Source organism: Pinus tabuliformis, chromosome 4_1 (assembly GCF_031772625.1).
Source record: "Pinus tabuliformis cultivar Carrire ecotype Pingquan chromosome 4_1, CPIR1, whole genome shotgun sequence".
Taxonomy (NCBI): domain Eukaryota; kingdom Viridiplantae; phylum Streptophyta; class Pinopsida; order Pinales; family Pinaceae; genus Pinus; species Pinus tabuliformis.
Genome location: NC_142303.1, coordinates 301,875,696 through 301,897,334, shown reverse-complemented (window position 1 = coordinate 301,897,334; position 21,639 = coordinate 301,875,696). Strand labels below are relative to the sequence as shown.

The 21,639-nt window shown below is 41.5% G+C and overlaps 1 protein-coding gene across 1 annotated transcript in view; it reads right to left on the bottom strand.

The window, feature by feature from the left end:
* The window catches only part of LOC149175490 (fanconi anemia group I-like protein), a 56,986-nt gene that overhangs the window by 15,362 nt on the left and 19,985 nt on the right, over nucleotides 1-21,639 (bottom strand). The window contains exons 2-8 of the mRNA XM_089419692.1: nucleotides 1,872-1,953; nucleotides 1,450-1,650; nucleotides 1,256-1,320; nucleotides 1,022-1,181; nucleotides 694-936; nucleotides 490-612; nucleotides 79-270 (exon numbers count right to left, since the gene is read on the bottom strand). Of these exons, the coding sequence (XP_089275818.1) occupies nucleotides 79-270; nucleotides 490-612; nucleotides 694-936; nucleotides 1,022-1,181; nucleotides 1,256-1,320; nucleotides 1,450-1,650; nucleotides 1,872-1,953 (1,066 nt within the window). The remainder of the gene's footprint in view (nucleotides 1-78; nucleotides 271-489; nucleotides 613-693; nucleotides 937-1,021; nucleotides 1,182-1,255; nucleotides 1,321-1,449; nucleotides 1,651-1,871; nucleotides 1,954-21,639) is intronic.

Below are 21,639 nucleotides of genomic sequence, written 5' to 3'. Positions count from 1 at the left end.
CTTGAAAAGCCACAATAGTTCTTAGTCTACAATATTTCAACAAGTGGAAATTGGGCAAAGAAATTGGAAAAGAAATACCTCATTCTCTTGAGATAAAGAAAACCCAAAGCATGGCAATGAGTATTCTGACTGTTGACCTGTTTTATTCTGTGGCTGAAGAACAAGAAGGTGATGTACACAAGAAAGTAGATAGTCTAATGGCTCCTCCAAACTAATTATCCCATTTTGGAATTTAACACAAGCACCTAGCTTAAGCTGCAGTCCACCATCCTGCATGACTACAACAGGTGAGAACTAGTAGTACACTTAATGACTACTTTGGCTTCCCTAAACTCTTCATTAAGTATATTTTCTTAGCAAGACCATGGTAGATCTCTAGTGAGAACATCTAAGAAACTCCATGATCGCTTTAAGTTATTAAAAATCTGCGGCATCATGCCAATTATGTTAAGCAGATAAAAAGAACAATAGAGAAAGTAAATCAGGCACCTCTTGGGGTATGCAAAATCGAAGGAAATGAGGCCATAATAGATCAAAGACTGCCCCTGCAGCTGAAGGGTCAACTAGTACAAGCTTCACAAGCCCTTTGTACATAGTCTCCTTGACTCGTGCCTGTTGAAGGATGCTGTACAAATAATTAAAATATGCATCATAACATAAAAATAAATATCATGGATTAGGATGTGTGCATACCTGTTGTGAAAGACACCTTCGCAATAATCCTTTGAGCTCTTGAAATAGATTCAACCCTACAGGGCCAGGGAGTTTTGTTTGCTGACTACAGCTAGCCTGACTGGAAGATGGAAAAGATTCTGAATCAATGCTAGGAGACTGCTTTTCTGATATAATTAAATCTATTATGGCTCTAGTTGCAGCCATGCGTGCAGCTTCTTCCCGTCCAAACATTGCCTTCCGCAAAACCAGAACAGTGTAATTCTGTGAATGTGAGAGTTGTCAATGCTGGTAAGTTCTTAGATTTATTTTATTGAAATGAGTGTTCTTCCAAAATAGGGATAATTACCTGAAGGTCGCGGCTCATTTGAAAAAGTGGGCATATGGCTTTAATAAGAGAGGATGCAGTAAAGGAATTCAAAAAAGTGAAATAATCTAAACACTCCTTCAAGCGAGCAGCATGCTCCAGCAGCAGATGTGGATATTGCTGAACTAGTTGATTGAGTAACCTGCAAAAAAATAATTTAAGATATTCAACGGAGTAATACAAAACAAGCATGAAGGTGTGCTCATATTAGATCACCTGATGACTGGTGAGCTTTGTTGAGGCTTCAGAGAAATTATACGAAATTTACTCTGTTCAATAATCTGCAAATTATAAAAGTTGCATAAATCAAAGAATTGAACATAGAATTTCCCAATTAAGAGACCCACTATTTTTTTTTAAATCATAAGACTTTACCATAGTAAGAAACCAAAAATACAGTTAGCACAAACCTCATTCCTTGCCATCTCATGAACTTCAAATGCTGTCTGCAGTACTTGGATACCTAACTCCTTGCTCCCTACCAATCCTTCAAAACTGACAGAGTCTGCTGCAAAAGCCATCTTGCCAGGTTCAAAGGATTCAAGCAGAGCAAAACCAATCCTGACTACACTTGGTATAATATGGTCTCGTCCAAAACTGCTATATTGAACCTGACAGCAAAAATCACAGAAAGCACATCCAATGGCAGTGCAAAAAGTAAGGGAACAGGAAATTTGAGTATGAAACCAGACAAGAACTACACTATATATGTTGCTATGACAATATTTGAGATAAAAGATATAGCAGAGTTTGATTATGGCATTGTGGAAAAATATTATGCCAAAGCTTGACCATAGACATTAAGCGAAAGGCATGTGGTAGAGTTGATTACCGCTTGTAACAATGCTTGCTCAACAGCTTTTGCAATGTGCAAGGACTGTGCTCTTACAGCATCTGGAAGCCACCTACAGTCTCTGCACACCATCTGTAATAGTTCAAGATTCATGCTACCAAGGGTTTCCATTCCAAAGCTTTAATTCAGACCTACATTTTAGCCCTAGCATGATAGTAAGTGTATACTTCAACTGATTCACAGGTTAACAAATATAAAATCTAATTTTTAATGGCGGATTCCTTCCCTATAAACTTAGTCACCAGATTCGGTGAATTTCAACGAACAGGTTCGAAATTCGGCGAATCTTAATCAAAAACGAATTTATTCGTTTGAGTTCACAGAATTTTATGATGAACTCGAATTTCATCGCAAATTCGAATTTTTTACCAAATTAATTCGTTTAGGGTTCGATGAAATTCGTTTCCGGTTCGAAAAAGTTCGTTTCAGTTCGTTTTTTTCGCGCGTTTTAGCAAATTGCCTGCAGCCCGCGGGTTTCATTGTTCGCCGGGTTTCATTGTTCATTGTTACATTGTTTCATTGTTCGAACTTCGAAGGGTTTCAACTTTCATTGTGGTCCAGACTCCAAACTCTGTTGCAAACAGTCCAGTCTACAGCTGCAGCCTGCCGGAGGGTTTCATTTCAGAAGACGTCTTCAGTGACCAGTCTACAGCTGCCGACGCGTCTCTTGACCGAGGTCCGACTCTCCAAGGACTCTTGCTGCGCAGCCGTCAGGCTCTCAGCCTCTCACTCTCACTGCTTAGGGACCAGGGTTCAGCGTTCAGGTAGGACTCGCAAGTTTTCAACGCTGTAAGCCTGTAACTGGTTGTTACTGATGTCAACTTGCTCATTTCATATCAGTTTATACAAAAGGTTGCATGAGTTAAGGCATCTGTCGAGACATACTGTTGTATATCTGTAGGCTGTAGCCTTTGTTTGGCTTTGAAGCCCGAACCTGTGATTGGGAATATTGGATCTTTCTTATCATCGAAGGACTTCCTTTCCACCCTCTCAAGCACCTCGTCTGACATAGATTATTGCTGATAAACTAGTTAAATAAGTTGTTGTAAAGATTAGGGACGTCTGTAATTTCTTGGATTAAACACATGTAAATTCAATGATAAAGAATTGGAAAAATATACACAGGAAAAATACACTCTAGAGTCTATATCATGGAACTAAACAGATTCAATCCATAGCAAGGACATCAGTTGCGTGATTATCCACATTCAGCTGAACGGCATTTGCAAGGTTTCATACAACATAATAGAAATTTCTTTCCTATTAACTATTAAGAAACCTAGAATGTCATAAAAGAATTGCCACCACTGCATCCCACAGATCAAGATTTTATGCAAAGGTAAGCACTACCAACAGCAAATGTATACTGTCTCAGTTCTAAAATGAAAAAATATACCAAAAAAATCAAGCTTTCTTTTCTGAAGATTGACCATTTTCAACAAGAGTTTCTCCATGGTGGACTGCTTGTCCGTCAATTCCACAATAAGAAGCCTCGCACATGGCCTTGGGAATGGGTCGATTGCCAAAGTCCTCAGGAAAGCAATCAAATTCTGGTCCAAAATTAAACTGCACTGTACAGTTAGGTTGATTTGGAAGGGTGTAAATAGAAGCTGCAGGGTAATATCTGCACTGGAGCCTCTATTGTTTGGTGGGAGAAGTATCCTTAGTCCAGTTTGTCATTATCTGACAGATTTTCTTACTGTGGTCTATGACCAGCAAGGCTATAAACTCCTCGGGAATTTGCAGCTCTCTGGGATATCTTCTGGCAACTTCTCACTGTGGAATCTTTGAACCAGGTCCACTCCCTTCTTCAGAGCAACAAGACCTCTTCTACTCTAGCAGCTATGAAGACACCTACAGTTCATTTTCTAGCTTTCTGTATAGGCCTGGTAATTTGCTAGGAGACCATTCATTCCCTAGGGCCTAGTCTAGATCTGGTTATTGTATGTTTAATTAGTTCTGCAGCATCAACTCAAAATGCTGGACCAATTATTCTGCTGCCTTTTGATTCCTTCATGAAAAATCAATTCCTTCTATGAGACAATTTGAATCAACCCTGCTTCTTGTTGTTCACAATTGCCACTTCTAATGGCCAGTTGATCAGATTAAGCATGGGAAAGACTAAATTTCTTCAAGAATGAAAGAATTGATATCTTCCAATGCAAATCAACCTCTGTCAAGCAAGTCTATTCCTTTAAACAAGAAATCAATGGCGTCTAAGAAACCTAAATCACCCCTTCCATGCATTGAAAGTTAAATGTTTAGTTACTAACTGAAGTTGTACAAGGCACAACAATTTATTGACAAACTCATTGAAAGTGGGTTGATGATCATGTGGCAAACTGCAAACACCTAATGTCAATGCCAAACACAATTGTGATAGAACTGAATCAACCCTGCAGGCTGCAGGTGACATGTCTGAGTGGAAAATGCTCATATCGTATAATTTGGCCACAACTGCAAATTTAGGAGCATAAGCCCATGCAGCAGATCCAGAAATTTTGAAATGTGAAATAGGATGTTTGCTGCCATACCATTTCTCATATGGAGTCATATTTGTGAGAGCACTGAGAGGACGAGTAGATGTTCTATTGATGACATGGATTGTGGAAACAGCAATCTATTCCCAAAATGGAAGTTTCATTTTCTTGGAGTGAAGCAAGCCACCAACCATCTCCATGATAGCCCTATTCTTCCGTGCTGTTACTACATTTTACTGTGGAGTGTAAGGAATAGTTCTTTAGCAAGATATGCCTTGAGATATGAGAAATTATTGGAAAGCATTGCCAATATATTCACCTGTAGATTCTGAAGCATATAATTTGGAGGATAATTACAATAAAGATTAACATTAAAAGGCTTGAAAATGACCAAAATTGATCACACATAATTTATAAAATTTAATAAATTTTCTAGCCTCTGTTCTCTTGCTAAGCCAAAAATTTATTTGAATTTGACTTTAAATTGATTTTATATATATATACATTTTTTTTCGAATTTCTATATGTCGAATTTTATGTCGAACTTTATCGACAAAATTTTAGTTGCCGAACTTTATTCGAATTTCATGGTCGCCGAACTCGAACTCGAACACGAACCTGGTGACTTAGCCTATAAATATAGATAGCTAAAACAATTAGTAATGGATATATTAAGGTACTCTCTCACTGATTCACAAATAAACGGATTGGAAACTTAGCTTCCTTGGCTAGCCAGATTTGTACTAAAATCTATTCATCGTTCTGTTAAAGGTAACTATGACTAATAATGTATTTTTCCGTGCTTCCTGAAAGCAACAAAAATGTATTCAAAACGAAGTTTGAAATCCTGGACTGCAAGACTCAATGAACCTAATGCTTTTAGTTAGTGCAAAGTGGCTTTGCCTATGCTTGATATCAGTATCAACAGGTATACTCCAACAACTTTAATTTACTATTAATTAAAATTGAATTCTAAAAATTTTACAAAAAGGCGTCAGTTGACAAACATAGTGTCTAGAAACTGGTCTGCCTACTGGTGATAACAATTTCTACATCTCATTAAGACATTTTAGTTTCATGATCATATGACCCAACATTCCAGAACCATTCCAAGTTGCAGCATAGACTCTTAACACTGTGGGAACATTTGATGTTTGTTGGCATCCTATGCTCTACAGCCCAATATGAAATCCTAAAGAGCACAGAAAATGCCAACCCAAATCTCTATTGCCAGTTGTAAATTTAAATGGTTCAATTGCTGATAAATGAAGTAGGTTTAATGGTTTGGAGTTGAGATATGCAAAGGACAGTATGTTGATTTCAGCAGTGATGATATGTAATGTGCATGTAAAGAAATGTAAATACTTTTGAAAACTAGCCCTTTGTGGGATCCAGAACCTTGACTTCAACTCTTTAGAGGTAGGTGTTAGAAATGGATTTGTGCCTTAGGCCTGTTCAATGCCGTTGGAGTGGCTTCACACCATATTCTATTCAGCACAACTCTTAGGCAAGTTGGATTTAGTTGTGCAGTTCCCAAAATACTTTATAACTAACATCCTACTTTAAAAGAAATTAAGTACTGGAAGTGCGTGTAGATAGACAGAAAGACTAAGCAGCCAGGGTTTATAAATGTGGGTGGTGGTACAGGGATGCCATTTTCTAAGTCAAGGTTGTCAGACTGATAACGCTCATAACATTTAGGTTAGGAATCAATAATCATTCATATTTGTCACTTTATGTGCTAGTGACTTTTGAAAAATGTTATTTCAAATGTTGAGGTTAGAGATTAGGTGGATAAACCACATGAACCAACTAGGGGTGCTATAAATATGTCACCTATAGGAATTTATGGGGTATGAGAGAAGAGTCACTACAGCATTCATAATAAGGACTTGTTTTTCTTTTCTCTCCACAACTGCATATGCAAATGTGTGAACACTAAAATCCTATATCATATTAGAGCAACAGATGAGCCTGGGAAGAATTGACAGCCTAAGATAGAGTATGTGAGTTCAGTTACTGCCCAAATTAGCAGGTCTCGTTAAGGTCCTCACAAGACACTAAGGTGGCACCACACAGGACAAATGCCCACTATCACCTCAGCATGAGTCCCCACTTTTAGGCCAACTCCTAGAAAGCCAAAGGAGAATACACTACACTAAATACCCTCCAACACATGTTAGTAGACCACTACCTAATAATATCTTTTGGGTGATGGAGTCTGGGAGCTAATTTTAATTTTTTGCAGATTTGAAGATAACAATTTGACCACTAAAATGCAGACTGGCAAGGAAAATAACACTCTAAATATGGAAAAAAGGCCTTCAAATAGAACAAGTTTGAATGTTAGGAGTCTTTACCAAATTTGAGATGAATACCTTACTGTATACCTTGGTAAAAGGCTGAAGATAAACAATTAGTTTGTTATTCTGCAACTTCCAACCTGCAAAACTGCAAAAAAATCACAAAAACCAGCAAACTAAACCCCTTTTGGAGGCCACCTACAAGCCTATATATACACTTTTAAAATGTATCTAGGGGAGGAAATGAGTAATTTGAAAACTATGGCAACATGGAAAATGTTACTCGCTGAAGGGATCAAATCACCAAAGTGTCAAAACCCAGAATTTTATTTTGTGTAGAAATTCAATTCCCAGCAAGTTGGAAAATGATAATTCACTTCAAATAATGATGAGTTATCACCATGAAGTGAAAAAATAGACAAGGGTTTTAAAGTACATAGCTTTTAGGCTTGTTACCCGCCATAATGGGTAACCCTATAGGAGAAGACTTTTCTCCTATCTTGGACAGCCAGCCAGCCAGCCAGCAGCCCTACACACCTGATTATTGACAATGATAGGCCAGTCTCCTTTGGCATCTGCACTAGTCATACACCTCTCCCCATCTAGCATTCCTCTTAGATGAAGGTGGGATACCACTCAACAAGTACTTTGATCATTTTGCAATCAAGTGCTTTTACTAAATGTTTTGGGCATCTAGTATGGATAAAGGAGTGATTTTGATGATTGGCTGATCTTGACTCTAACTTTGTTCGTTCACCTTACCATGGGGGTTAATTTTTAGCCCTAGTCCAATGGGACTTCCCCTAAGGCCTCTACTTGGAAGACTTGGATTGAAATAGCGTGTCCAATCTCCATTACCATACTTAACATTTTCCATGTCACTTTATTCCCTTTCATATCATCTCCATTCTTTGAGTTAACTGTCATTGGTTCTTTGGGATCTGGCACTCTCTTATCCACATCCTTGAGTCGGGCTGGAAAACATTGCCCCTAAGGATGATGCAGCTAAAAGAGTGAAAAAGCATAAGATGGCCACAAAGAAAGAAAAGAAAAGTTAAAATACAAAAGATGGGTGAGACATAAGTTAGCATGTGGGCAAAAGCCGAGCATGAGCTCTACCCTCCTCATTAGCCATCACCCGATTCCTGAGCACTTGATGTTCCATCTCATCAAAAGGAACTCTTGCATGTCCCAACATTGATGAGTGAGAAACTATCTCAAGGGGTAAAACAACTGATATATCATAAAGAGCAAGCTTTGATCCTTGAGCTATGCACCAAAATATAAAGCATTATCAAAGAGAAGTAAAAGGCGCATCAAAGGGGTGGAAAAAACAAGCGAGAAAAGATAACTCATGCCTCCACAAATGCTTCGTCTATTACATCTATACACTCAGGATGTGGACTCCCATTAGTTGGTCCTCTGACCATGGTACTTGGCCATGAAGTCCTTCCCCTCCATTGCCACTTACTTGCACTAACACCTATGAATTAAAGGGTTGACCTTGGAAATGCCACCACCTCCTGGGGGTTGGAAACACCTAATAGGGTTGACTATTTAGCCACTCCTACAAAGGTAGGGAACACTTCTACAAGACTTGGTCTAGTTAGATATTTGAAGGTGATCCCAATTTGAAGTATTAATATGCATGTAACACTTAAGTATGGTCCTCTTAGATGCATTTATAATATTAATCTCTAATGAATGGTTGCTTTCACTTGCATTTGAGTTGGTTTTGCCAAGTGGTCCATAGCAATAGAAGCCTTGAGGGCACCCTACTCCACATGATGCCCAGGCCATACATTACACTTTCATAAAGCATGATGATTTGGCAGATGCAGCTTTCCCAATTTATAGCAAAGCATTGGGCATTTTGATGACCTGAGCAATTGATGGATATCCCAGAGCACCCTCAGTAACCAGAATGTTGAGCTTCTCTTGCTTGGCATAGAGGATTCTTGATGATGTACCAGTGGACCCAACATGCCCCCAAGTTGGCCTTGACACTATTTGATGGACATGCATTGATCCAAAGCCCAGATGAGGATGGTCATCACCCATAATCATTAAGGAGGGCTTGTTGCACCTGACGAGGCCCCAACGTTGGAGGGAGAGGGCACCACGTTGTCTACCTAGCACCCATGGAGATGACGTATGGCACCCACAGCTGGATTTTGGACACGTGGAGCTACTTTAAGGCTTGATTTGAGGATTTCCTCAAATGAAGGATGATCATGATGCTTGGAGACCTTTGTAGCCCTTCCATTGCCTTTATGGAGCATTTGGAGCCCCAAAATGTTGCACAAAGAAACATCAGTGACTCTTTGTGTGTGTCATGACATGGTTTAACAGCCTCTCGATGATCCTTGAATCTGGCAATGCTTCCATTTACCAACACCTGTGGGTTTTGGTCTAATGGCAATCGTGGTTCCCAACAAGTGGTATCAGAGCCTAGGTCACGAGTTTGATACACACCCGGCTCGCGCTAGGGGAAGATTGTTGCACGAAGAAAAGTCAGCTACTCTCCATGTGTGTCATGACATGGTCTAACAGCCTCCTGATGATCCTTAAATCTGGTGATGTGTTTGTTTACCAACACTTGCGAGTTTTGGTCTAATGGCAATCATGATTCTCGACACAGAAGGGCATGACGTTGTCCCTTTTTTAGGCTTACGGCTCACACATGTGGGCTTATTTTGGCATATTTTGTTGTTAAGCTAGTGGGTTGGATTGTAACCCAAATTTACTTTATGTCTACTCAAAAATCAAACTTGTGTAGGGGCTTTTAGTCATTAATTAAAGGTGATAGACCTCATATAAGTAGAGGATCACCTCTCTCACTTTATTATCATCACTTGTGTGGAATTTGGCCTCTCTTAAAGAGACTTGACTTGCTCTTTGTACTTTGCTACTTGTGGAGATGTGATCTTATGTGGATTTTGGCTATTGGAGACTAATTTTTGTTGTGGAGACGTCATTTTGGGATTGAAAGAAGGCATGTTCTTGGATATATTGTGAGTATTTTTATTGAATATATTTTATGGTTATTGCATGTAATGGAATATTGCTAGGGTTTCTATTTTCCTTGTCTAAATGCATATGTTTACATGAAATGCTTGGTAATTATTGCATGCTTTAATCTTGTATCCTTGAACTCCTTAGAAAACCTCCTAGATAGCATTTTTCTAGTGAATTTCTCCCCTCATAAAATGATAGCTAGGGTTAGGAAGTGAAAACTAGGGTTTCCCCCCTTACTCCCTTCAAAGATTTGATATTTCCATGGTTAAAGTTCCCAAGACTACATCATCCATGTAGAGAAAATGCACTGACAACCATCTTGACAATCATAAACTCCAAAACTTTATCTTTTTGTTCCTTTTCTCCATTTCCAGGGCTTCAAGGCAAGATGTTAGGGCTAGGGTTTTGGACAAATTCAACTAGGGCTTGAGGTCGTGAAATGTTGGAGCTGATTTGGCACTCTCCCACCTTGCTTGATCTTACAAAATCAAAATCCAGCATATTGCATGGTAAAAGCGTCTCACTAGGGTTGACGTCATCAACCCTAAATAATTCTAGGCCTTATAAAACCCTAATTTTACATAAAAGCTTCAACTTAGGGCTATTTGAAGTTTTCTCACTCCATTGGTTGATTATATCTTGTAAAGCAAACCTTTTTCCTATGCTTGTATGCTTAGATGTGCAATTGTTGAGCTACATGTTGAAACCCTAGTCTACAAGCCTCATCTCCTAGGGTTATTCATAGGTACGTTGTTCCTTATTACAAAAAATCGTGCCTTGTTCCAAGTGAGAAGTACCTTGATCAAGCCTCCCAAAATATCACCTTAATCCTTATCTATCTAGAATACCATTACGTAAACTATACTGGGAAGTGTGGTGAATTTCCACTAAAAATAGGAAGTGGAATACTAAGGTGATTGGCATCCACCTCATTGTTGTGTCTTATTCTAGCTCTTGCCTTGTGAGGCCTCTTGGGATTTTGAGGCAACAAGGCTCAATGTGATGTCCTCAACGAATTAAGGACCAATGAACTTAGTAGCCTATCTGTCCCCATAGGCTATAATCCTTCAAAAAAGGGGATAAAACCCCCATTGTGGGCGAGTTTGGGTAAGTTGGGTGAAAAACCCAAATCTAGGGTTTTGAGTGAGACACACTCAACCACTTCAAAAAATGGAACCCCTCAAGGAAGTCTATAAATAAAGGAGACATGGGTTCATTTTGGAGCATCATTCTGGATCAATTTATATATGTTTTTCTTGAACCAGAGGCTCTGAGGGTTTAAGACCCCTTTTCCCTATCAATTTCGATGGTGAAAGATTCCACCCTAGTTGATAAAATTCTTTTTATCTTTATTTTTCTTGTCTTGGTTCTGGCACAAGAAAGCTATCTGGAGAAGCAATAGAATTTTGTGGATCGTTGTTTGGCACGGGAATACCTAATTGGAGGGACAACAAAGTTTATTTGTTTTTATCTCTTTGTGCTAGCTCAAGTCTACTCTTCCTAAGAAAGCAGCGAAGTTCTTCTTGCCTTTGTAGAACAAATCGAGCATCTCCTTGTATTCAAAACCTAGGGTTGGACATAAATCCTTTGTGGAACAAGACGAGCAATTCTTTGAAATTAGGGCCTAGGCTAGACATAATTTCCTGTGGTCAGTCCGCAAACCGTGGTCAATTAGGTTTGTGATTATAGACACCTGAATAATATATGAAATCATAGCATCTAAATTATCGCAAATTACAGCGGTCGAATAAACAAAGTTACAACACTAGAAGGCATGCGATTTAGGGCAATCATCTCTGGAAATAAGAACGAGCATATGAGTCGTCAAGGAAAAGTCTACCCGTAAGGTAGGGAATGCCATGATATCATTCGCATCCTGGAACAGTCATGGACGTCTATCGCTGCAATTTGGAAGTAACCGCTCGAATTTCCTGTAGCATCACTTCATCATCACTTGGGGGTCCTGTACAAAGTCGGGTTCCTGGGCAGTCGAAAAAGATTATAGCAAAAAGCTGGAAGTAGCCACTTGAATTCTGTATAGTGTTGATTCATCATAACTTGTGGATGTCGTAATAGAGAAGTCAGGTAGAGTGCTTGATCGATGGAATACATTGAAAGCAGGAATTTGGGCATTTCAATAAAAGATACGCATATGGTTAGCAGTAGGGAAAAATTTATGGTTGAAGAATTGAACTTGGAACATTGTATCATTTTGTTATTGGGTTTGAACGTTACATTGTTGAAGTTCAATGTTGAATAACTAAAGATTAATGATCTTTTGTACTATTCAGTTTTTGACACCGTTGATTTAGTGATATTTCTCTTTGAAAAGTTATCACCTATAATAATTGTTTCGGAAAAAATTTCTGGCATCATACAAACCCTAGTGCTAAAATTTCCCTAGATTATTACAATGGTATCAGAACACAAGCATCTTGCCAGGTTGTGGTGAATGGTAGTTTATGCTTCCTGAGGACACCAACAACGTCACTATAAGGAGGAATAACCATCATTCCGCTATGGGGGACAGAGTAGAACGTGACCCGGGTATCTTACTACAGAAATTGTTACAAGGGAAGAAACTAATGAATCAACAATTGCACCAACAAGGGCAGCAGCCAATAGCTCAGGCCTTGACCCAAGGGCAGCAGCAAATTGTGGTGTTAATTACTCACCTCACCGGCCAATGAAATGTCGCTGCCACCAATAGGACTACAACTAAAGGAAGTGGGAACCATAATCCCATTAACCAAGCCAATCGTGGGACGCATAGCAAGCCACTTCTACCTCAATTTACAAACAATCAAGTGCCAACAGGCCAAGAAGTAGTTGAGCCAAATCAACTCGTAAACACTTATGTTCAGAACCATGCACAATTAAAAGAGAATACTTGAGCAGTTGTCTTTCAATGAGTACAATAACTTCTACTACTGGAATAGACCCCAAGGATAGCCTAATGGAGAATTAGTAAGGTAGGTAAACTCCTTTACCCTCATTTGATGGATCATCTAAATGCACAAGAAGGGCTTGGGTGCAAAAATTGGACATCTATTTCAGGCTCAATACTATGGTTGAAACTTGAGACGAAAGCAATTCAATTTGCCACATTACACTTAGAAGGGGAAGCACATGAGTGGTGGTATCATGGCCTAGTAACTTTGGGACATGCTAACATCACTTCTTATGAAGATTTTACTCAAAGATTGATAGAAAGATTCGACCGAAAGAACCCAGAAATCCACTTCAGAGAATTGGCACTACTTAAGCAAACAAGATCACATGAAGAGTTTATTGTAGAATTTGAACGCACCGCAGTTATGGTGACAAATATATCTGAAGAGCGATTAGTTATGCTTTTCACTGAAGCATTAGCTAAGCCCCTACAAGGATGGGTCAAAGCCTTCAATCCCACCACTCTTCAAGAAGCCATCAAGAAGACTCGAGACTTGGGTAATGCAGTCGTTAAAGCTAAGGCTTCGTCCAAGCCTTTCATCCCTCCAAAAGATAAGGAGAAGAAGCCTTTCCAACGTGATGGGCCCAAAAGAGACAGACTAGATGAGGAAACTCGAAGTGAATTGAGGAGGAAAAAGCTATGTTTTACTTGCAGGGAACCATGGGAACCTGGTCATCATTGTTTAGGAAAGGGGAAGATTCACTACATCGAAGTACTCTCAGACAACGAAGAAGAAGAAGAGGCCACAAGTATCGATGAAGAGCCACCGCAAAAGGAAGAAAAGGATGAAGAAAACCCTGACAACTCCAAAGAAGGACCGCCACAAGAGGGAAGCCTGAGCGAAGAAAGGAAGACACGATCACAAGTCAAGATTACAACTCTTTCAGGCATGCCCAATTTTTACACCTTAAAGGTCAATGGAGTCGTCAAGGGACAACACATCATAGCACTAATTGATGGAGCCACACACAACTTCATTGATGCAGCACTAGTAGCAAAAAGAGGACTTCAAACTGAAGAGTTTGAGGGCTTGGATGAGATAGTTGCAGATGGGTACAACTTGGATTGCATACGAATGATCCCAGGTTTGAGTGTAACTCTTGGTAACTATACTTTTACTAGTGATTTCTATGTAATAGATCTTACAGACCTTAACATGGTACTGGGAGTTCAATGGTTATATTCATTGGGCAGACACATAATGGATTACCAAGTGTTCGAAATGGAATTTAGAGCACCAAATCGCATTAAGGTCGTATTAAGAGGCATGTCAAATGGCAGGCCACAAATCATTTCAGCCAGAAGGATGGAAGCCCCTTTTAGGCACGGGGATATAGCATATGCAACAGAATGTAAGGTTATAACCAAAAGACTCTCGGCAATGATAAATCACAGTACAGGGTTGATATTCAGCAAGTACTAGACAAGCACTCTCTAGTGTTTGATGACATTCCTCCGGGATTGCCTCCTAAAAGAGGATTTGAGCATACTATTGAGCTAGGAGTTAAGCGTGTGATCACCACACTATACCAACATCCAAAAAAGTTCAAAGACGAGATAGAAAAAATTATCCAAGAATTGTTAGCTATGGAACATATCCGGCCCAGCTCAAGCCCATTTGCATCATCTATGGTTTTGGTAAAGAAGAAGGATGGCACATGGAGAATATGCACGAATTATAGGGCACTTAATAAGAAGACCATCAAAAATACGTACCCCATTCCTCGAATTGATGAATTACTAAATGAAATACATGGAGAAACATATTTCTCAAAGATCGATCTACGGTCCGGGTACCACCAAATTTGAGTTCGGGAGGAAGATGTGCCCCAAACAGCATTCCGTTGCCACTACGGACACTTTGAATTTCTGGTCATGCCATTTGGGCTAACCAAAACCCCTGCCACCTTCCAATCATGCATGAATAGCATTTTCAATAAACAGCTAAGAAAGTTTTTGTTGGTATTCTTTGATGACCTCCTCACATACAGTAAGACGTGGGATGATCATTTGATGACCACTCAAATCTGTTGTTGTCAATTGTATTGCAGATCTGTAAAATCATTGGACAACCACTCGAATTTGCTTTAGATCAGTTTTCCCACACAGGACAAGCAAGTTATACCCTTCTTAGGAAAAATGGATAAGATTAAGCATAACCCAAGAGATAAAACCTATGTTGCATTGCCTTTGGGGACAGGGTACGAGTTTTCGGTACGGCTAGAGCGCACCCCCAAATTTTCCAAGGGATGACAAGTTGGGGACAGAAAGAATATATATATATATGATATAAATAATAAATTCCAGCCATCATCACCTCCATCATCCAGCCATATAAATGATGGAGGCAATCTTGAGTAACAAATTCCAGCATCTCGCTAACAACATTCTCTCCATCTAAAAATCCATGCTGCTAGGGAAGACGAATATCTTCATTAACAACATTTTCTCCACCCAAAAATTCATGTTGTTAGTGAAGATGAAGATCTTCATATTTGTTTACAAAGGCTATTTCCACCTGTCATGACAGTTGGCTTTGTTATGGTTTTGATAACAGACGCTGGATCATATACTTCTGACAAGGTAACTAGAGTTCGTGGTGGAAGTGAAGATGGTTGTGAAGAAAAACCAATATTCATGTTTGTAGTTGTATGTTTTACTTTTGTTGTAACAACATTTGTTTGTGGAGGTGGCATTGAAATGTCAAGCCCAAATACCGCTCCTTTGAGAAGTGCATCACTTCCTCCAATCTTAATAGTAATAAGATATCCTGCAAGAAATGATCCATTGAGTATTCCATGGATAATTTGTCCAATCAAAGAGTCGATACCCAAGTCGGCCAATGAATTGTCCCCATTTTCATTACTTGGATTTTGTGATTTATTATCAAACAAGGAAGGAACATACTGTTTTTTCCTCGGGGACAACAGAACGGTACCCGAAAAATCCCCAAAAATCTGCCTAAGATGGATTGGGAATAGCTTGGAAGTCCCCAAGTCCTTGATGACGTTCCCAACCCCTGTAAAAGTCCCTAGTACACCGGAACGTCAAGTACAAGGGATATTTTGGTGGGGGCAAGTCCCCGTGCAACATAGGACAAAACTAGTTAAAGAATAGAAAAATAACTACGTTACCAAGATTTGGATACAGAGGATTTTTGTTGTGGAGTATATGGAACAGTATGTTGCATTTGAATTCCATTCTCAGTGCAAAAAAAAGATGGGGCTTGGCAATCATTGTAAAGTTGTAAGCCTCTGAAGAGCGACGACAGGACTGAAACCCTGCAGAACCCTGAGCTCGGCTCGGCAAGCTAGCCTGCAACATCGACCATCACAAGACAGATCTGCAACGGAGCTCTCACCTGATCCGCTCCATGCACAACTCCGAGGGGGGTTCGACCCCCCCTTCTTTTACGCCTTTCATTTTCGGCAGCATCCCTATGGAAACCCCCAACTTCCCTACCAGCTCCAGATCTGAGGGAACCAACCACGAATCGAAGCCAAAAGGAACGGCATCAGCAGGGCACAATCCCAAGCGACACAGCGAGCAAGAATCGTCCCCATGCAAGCCCATCTCGAAGGAAATACCAAGACTAATCATTGAAGATCCATGGATAGACGAATATAGAGACCACATGAGCAAACACGCCCTGATCTGCAGATTCATGGGGGTTCGACTGAACGAAAAGGCTCTATGCTGGTGGATAAACCAGAAATGGAAACCCAAAGGGGATTTCGAGCTCCAGCTGGGATCGAGAAGCTTTTTCACCGTCATCTTCGCCCACAGGGAAGACCGAGATCGTATCTTCGAAGGAGGACCATATTTCTACAACTCTGCCGGACTATACATCACGTACTGGAGGCCAAACTTCGCTCCAGAACAGGAGGATTTCAAAAAGGTTCCAGTATGGATTCGCCTTCACTCTATGCCTGTGGATTACTGGAACAAGCGAATCTTGGAGGCCATAGGAAACAAGTTGGGAGTCTTCATCAAAGCCTCAGATCTAACATCACAAGGTAAGTACATGGCTTATGCTAGAATCTATGTTTACCTCGATATTTCAGGACCCCTCCTAGGCCATATGGAGCTGATCCACAGAGGAGTGCACTGGAAGCAAACCATTGATTATGAAAATATCCCATTCAGATGTCGAACCTGCCGCCGGCATGGACATCTCAGCCACGGTTGCCCTGTCAATCAATCACAGCCCAAAGCACAACAGGAACAAGGGGAAACTCCAGCACCTGGCTTCACCCCCGCTTCAAGAAAGAACAAAGGGAAGAGAAGCAAAAAGGCTCCAAAACAACCCACCAACACTACCCCCACCCAGCAAAATAGCTTTGAAATTCTGGGCAATCTTGACTCATCGGAGCACCCAACAGCTCCTCAGGCCCCCACTGATCATAATCTAACAGATCCAAGCCAACCCACGCCTACCACCAAAGCCCTAAGCTCAATCTCTGATCCAACCCATGCCCAGGCACCGCAACTCCATCAGGACTCCTCTTCCCTCCAGATTATCACCAGCCAAACCTCAAAGCAAACCCAGCAACGCATAGAAATGCATTTAGATCAGCCCTCCACAACCCCCTCAAGCAATCCTCTGGAGGAGATCCTTGGCGATCTAGATCTTCAAAAGGTCAACGAGCAATGGTCCAAATTAGGAGTCGATGCCATTCCTCAAGACCATTTGGAGAAGATAGAAATGGCCTACTTGCAGCTGGAATACATCAACCAGAATGCAGCCAAAAGGCAATGGGGAAATAGCAGCCAAACAGGAATACAAGCCAACATGGATCTGGATCAATATAAACCACAGGGACCAGGCAGAAAAAGAGGGCGCAAATCCACAAGACAGCAGATACAAGAGCTGGGCAGACGCCTAATCAATGAGGGGAAAATCAGGGCATTGGTCCTTTCTGCTCCAAAGACTGCTCAATGAAAATCACAACCTGGAACATCAGGGGGCTCAACGGTACCTCCAAAAGAAGGATCCTGAAAAACCGCCTATTCTCGCAGCACCCAGACATTGTCCTACTGCAAGAATCCAAATGCTCTTCCAAGAGCACAGAAACTCTCAAAAAACTTGTTTCCAACAGTCATCAATGCATCAGCATAGATGCAATCGGGCAAGCAGGAGGGTTGATCACATTCTGGAACAAAAGCAAATTCATAGTACAAAATGCTCTGTCCACCAAGCACTCTCTATCGGTGATTTTTAACATGCCAGATTCAGGGCAATCGATCTGCGTTACCAATGTATATGGACCCCAACGACTTCAGGAAAAGTTGGAGATGTTGCTAGACCTGGATGAAGTCAGACAACACCATGGGGCAGATCACTGGATTTTAGGAGGAGACTATAATATGATTACCAATCTAGCAGAGAAAAAGGGAGGACTACGAAGACTGGATAAGGACTCGGAAGCATTCAACACTTTTATTGCTGCTTCCAAACTCATTGACATCCCCACCGTCAATGGTCTACATACCTGGAACAATAAGCAAGGAGGAAACCGACAGATAGCTTCAAGGCTTGACAGATTCCTCATGTCGGAATCCATTCTGTTGCAAAACATAGACATGGAGGCCAGCATTCTGCCCATAGGAGGATCTGATCACTGGCCAGTGCAGATCCACTTCACCAATTTGGATAAACCCCAAAACAGACCTTTCCGATTTGAGGCCTTTTGGACAGAGCACCCATCATTCATGCAGAATATACAAAACTGGTGGACTCAAACCACCATAAGGAGCGACAACATCATGTACATAATCCAGCAGAAGCTCAAAACCATAAAGACCAACCTCAAACAATGGAACAAAGATACCTTTGGCGACATAATGCAAGCCAAAAAAGAACTTGAGGTAAAAATGGCGAACCTCCAGCAAACTTTGATCACAGAAGGGCCCAATGAGGAGCGGAACACTCAAGAATCGATTCTGCAAAGGCAATGGGAAGAAAGACTAAAACAGGAAGAGCTACTGTGGAGACAGAAATCGAGAGTGCAATGGTTAAAACAGGGCAAGCGCAACACCAGCTTCTTTCACAAGTCCACCATCCAGAATAGAGCTTTTAATCGCATCCTATCCCTCAAGACTGCAGATGGCGATCAAGTCTTCTCAAGGGATCACATCGGATCTGAGCTCAACTCCTATTTCACCTCTCTTCTCAGCGAACCCCTTCAAGATCGATCCCAAGCCATAAAGGAAATTTTGGGGGCCATACCCAGCTTAGTTACAGAGGATCAAAATGCCCTGCTTCTAAGAGAGTTTACTGAACAGGAAATTGAAGAAACCGTCTTCTCCATGGCCACGAACAAGGCCCCCGGACCTGACGGATTTACAATTGAATTCTTCAAGGCATGCTGGCCCATTATTAAAGCTGACCTTCTTATTCTTGTAAGAAACTTTCACAGAACCAAGAAAGTCCTTCCTGCCATCAATGCCACTTTCCTTACCTTGATTCCCAAATCGAACCAAGCCAACTCCCCTGACAAGTTCCGCCCTATAGCCCTTTGCAATGTCCTATATAAGATCCTTTCCAAATTAATGGCCGATAGACTTAAATCCATCCTCCCCTCAATCATTTCTCAAGAGCAAACTGGCTACGTCGAAGGAAGACAGATCACTGACAGCATAATCCTCACCCAGGAAGTATTGCACTCTCTCAAAACAAACAGATCTCCAGGCATGTTAATCCAGCTTGATCTGTCCAAAGCCTTTGACAGAATCAGCTGGCAATACATGAAAGCAATCCTCCAAGCTTTTGGATTCAGTCAGCTATGGACAAACTGGATAATGGAACTGGTTTCAAGTGCCTTCTTCTCTATTCTGCTAAATGGAGGACCCCTACAACCATTCAATCCATCCAGAGGTATCAGACAAGGAGACCCCCTGTCTCCTTTTCTCTTCATCATAATGGCAGAAGGGCTAGGAAGATCCTTAACCAAGGCAAAGCAGCAGAACCAACTCAAAGGCATCAAACCGGTACACCAAGGACCCACTATAACGCATCAGCAATTCATGGACGATACCATGCTCATGGGCGCCCCCACAGTACAAGAAGCTCGCACCATCAGCAAGGTGTTAAAAACCTTCTCCGAAGCCTCAAGTATGGAAATCAATCTAACCAAATCCAAACTTTTTTTCTTCAACACATCCATTCCTGTGCAGAGAAATCTCAGCAGAATTCTGAATATTCAAAAGAACTCCCTTCCAACCAAATACCTTGGTATACCACTTTCGGAACATGCCTACAGATCGAGCAACTGGGAAGCCCTTCTCAACAAAATGAGAGCTAGGCTAAGCAACTGGACCCACCGGGCGCTAAACATGGCCAGCAGACTGATACTGATAAAGTCCATCCTTCAAACCATGCCAGCCTACATGTTCTCAGCACTTGCAGCCCCTAAGGTGGCTTACAAGACCATCTGAAACATTCAGCGCTCCTTTCTCTGGAATGGACCCTCCAAGAAATCCAAATGGGCCCTCCTCAAATGGACAGACATCTGCAAACCAAAAATGGAGGGAGGTTTGGGCCTCCGAGACCCTGAGATATTAAGCAAGGTCGTAGCAGCAAAAATCTGGTGGAGATGGGTTGAAAATCCTGACTCCCTCTGGGGCGCCCTGTGGAAAGCGAAGTATACAACCCAAATCAGGGACAAAGACCTCATCCGGCTTACAGGCACCACTCAAGAATCCCCAATCTGGAACAAAGCCTGGGAAAATAGGCATATTGTTCAGCAGCATAGCTTCTTGGAAGTACACCAAGGCAACACAGCCCTATTCTGGGAAGATGCCTGGCAGCAGCTTCCAACCTTGGAACACCCAGACTGGAACACTCTCAAAAGAGCCATGCAGGAGGAAGGCAAGATTACGGTAGCAGACTACTGGCAACCGGCAAGCGAAGCAACCATATGGCAGAACTGGATTTCCAGAGAACAATGGCGTACCCCAGCAGGCCCAAGGAATGTAGACCTTTTTCTACAAGACTTAGACAAAAGAAGAATCCTCAGATCCAACAAAGAGGACATCCTAAGATGGGGAAGTAACCCCAAAGGCACGTTCAATCTCAAAGAAGCTTATAAGCTCTTGGCGGCCTCCCCGGATCAGCAATCAGACCACAAATGGCAAACCCTGTGGAGCAGAGGAACTTGGCCAAAAATCACACTTTTCTCTTGGCTAGTCCTGCATAACAGAGCTCTCACATGGGACAACCTTCAGAAACGAGGTTTTGTAGGCCCTTCTCGATGTATGCTCTGCGAGAATGGTTCGGAAACGCTCAATCACCTGCTCAATACCTATCCCACGGCTTGCTCTCTGTGGGATGACATGGCCATGGTCTTCAGACAATCAGATAGAGACAGAAACTCCATCCAAATTTCACTAAGCCAGTGGAGATCTTCCATATCCTCCAATCCCCTAGTCAACAGTGCCTGGAATCTAGTTCCGGGCGCAATAGTTTGGATCCTATGGAAAGAGCGAAACGCAAGAATATTCAAAAACATAGCCACAGGAGTTCATATACTGATAAGGAAAGTTCGACTGCTAATCAAAGAAACAGTCAACGCCATGGGCATACAGAAGATAGAGGGCAACGCATCTCCAAACGAGGCAAGAATAATACAGATCCTGCATCTTCAAACAAGGACCAACTCTGCTGGAAAGAACCAGACCTCAACAGGAACGACACAGGACAAATGGACCCTGCCCCCCTTTAACACATTCAAACTCAACTTCGACGGGGCTTCAAGACAAAACCCGGGCATGGCAGGCTATGGGGGAGCAGTACGGGATCACACAGGAGCAATTCACCTCATCTATCATGGCAATCTCGGAGTGAACACCAATAACGCAGCAGAACTAATCGCTCTCCTCCAAGGCCTCACTCTGGTTGGTCGATACAAACTCCTACCTCTGATAGTGGAGGGCGATTCAAAGATAATAATAAGGCTGATCAGGAAACTCCAGATGGGCGCACAGGTGCACAA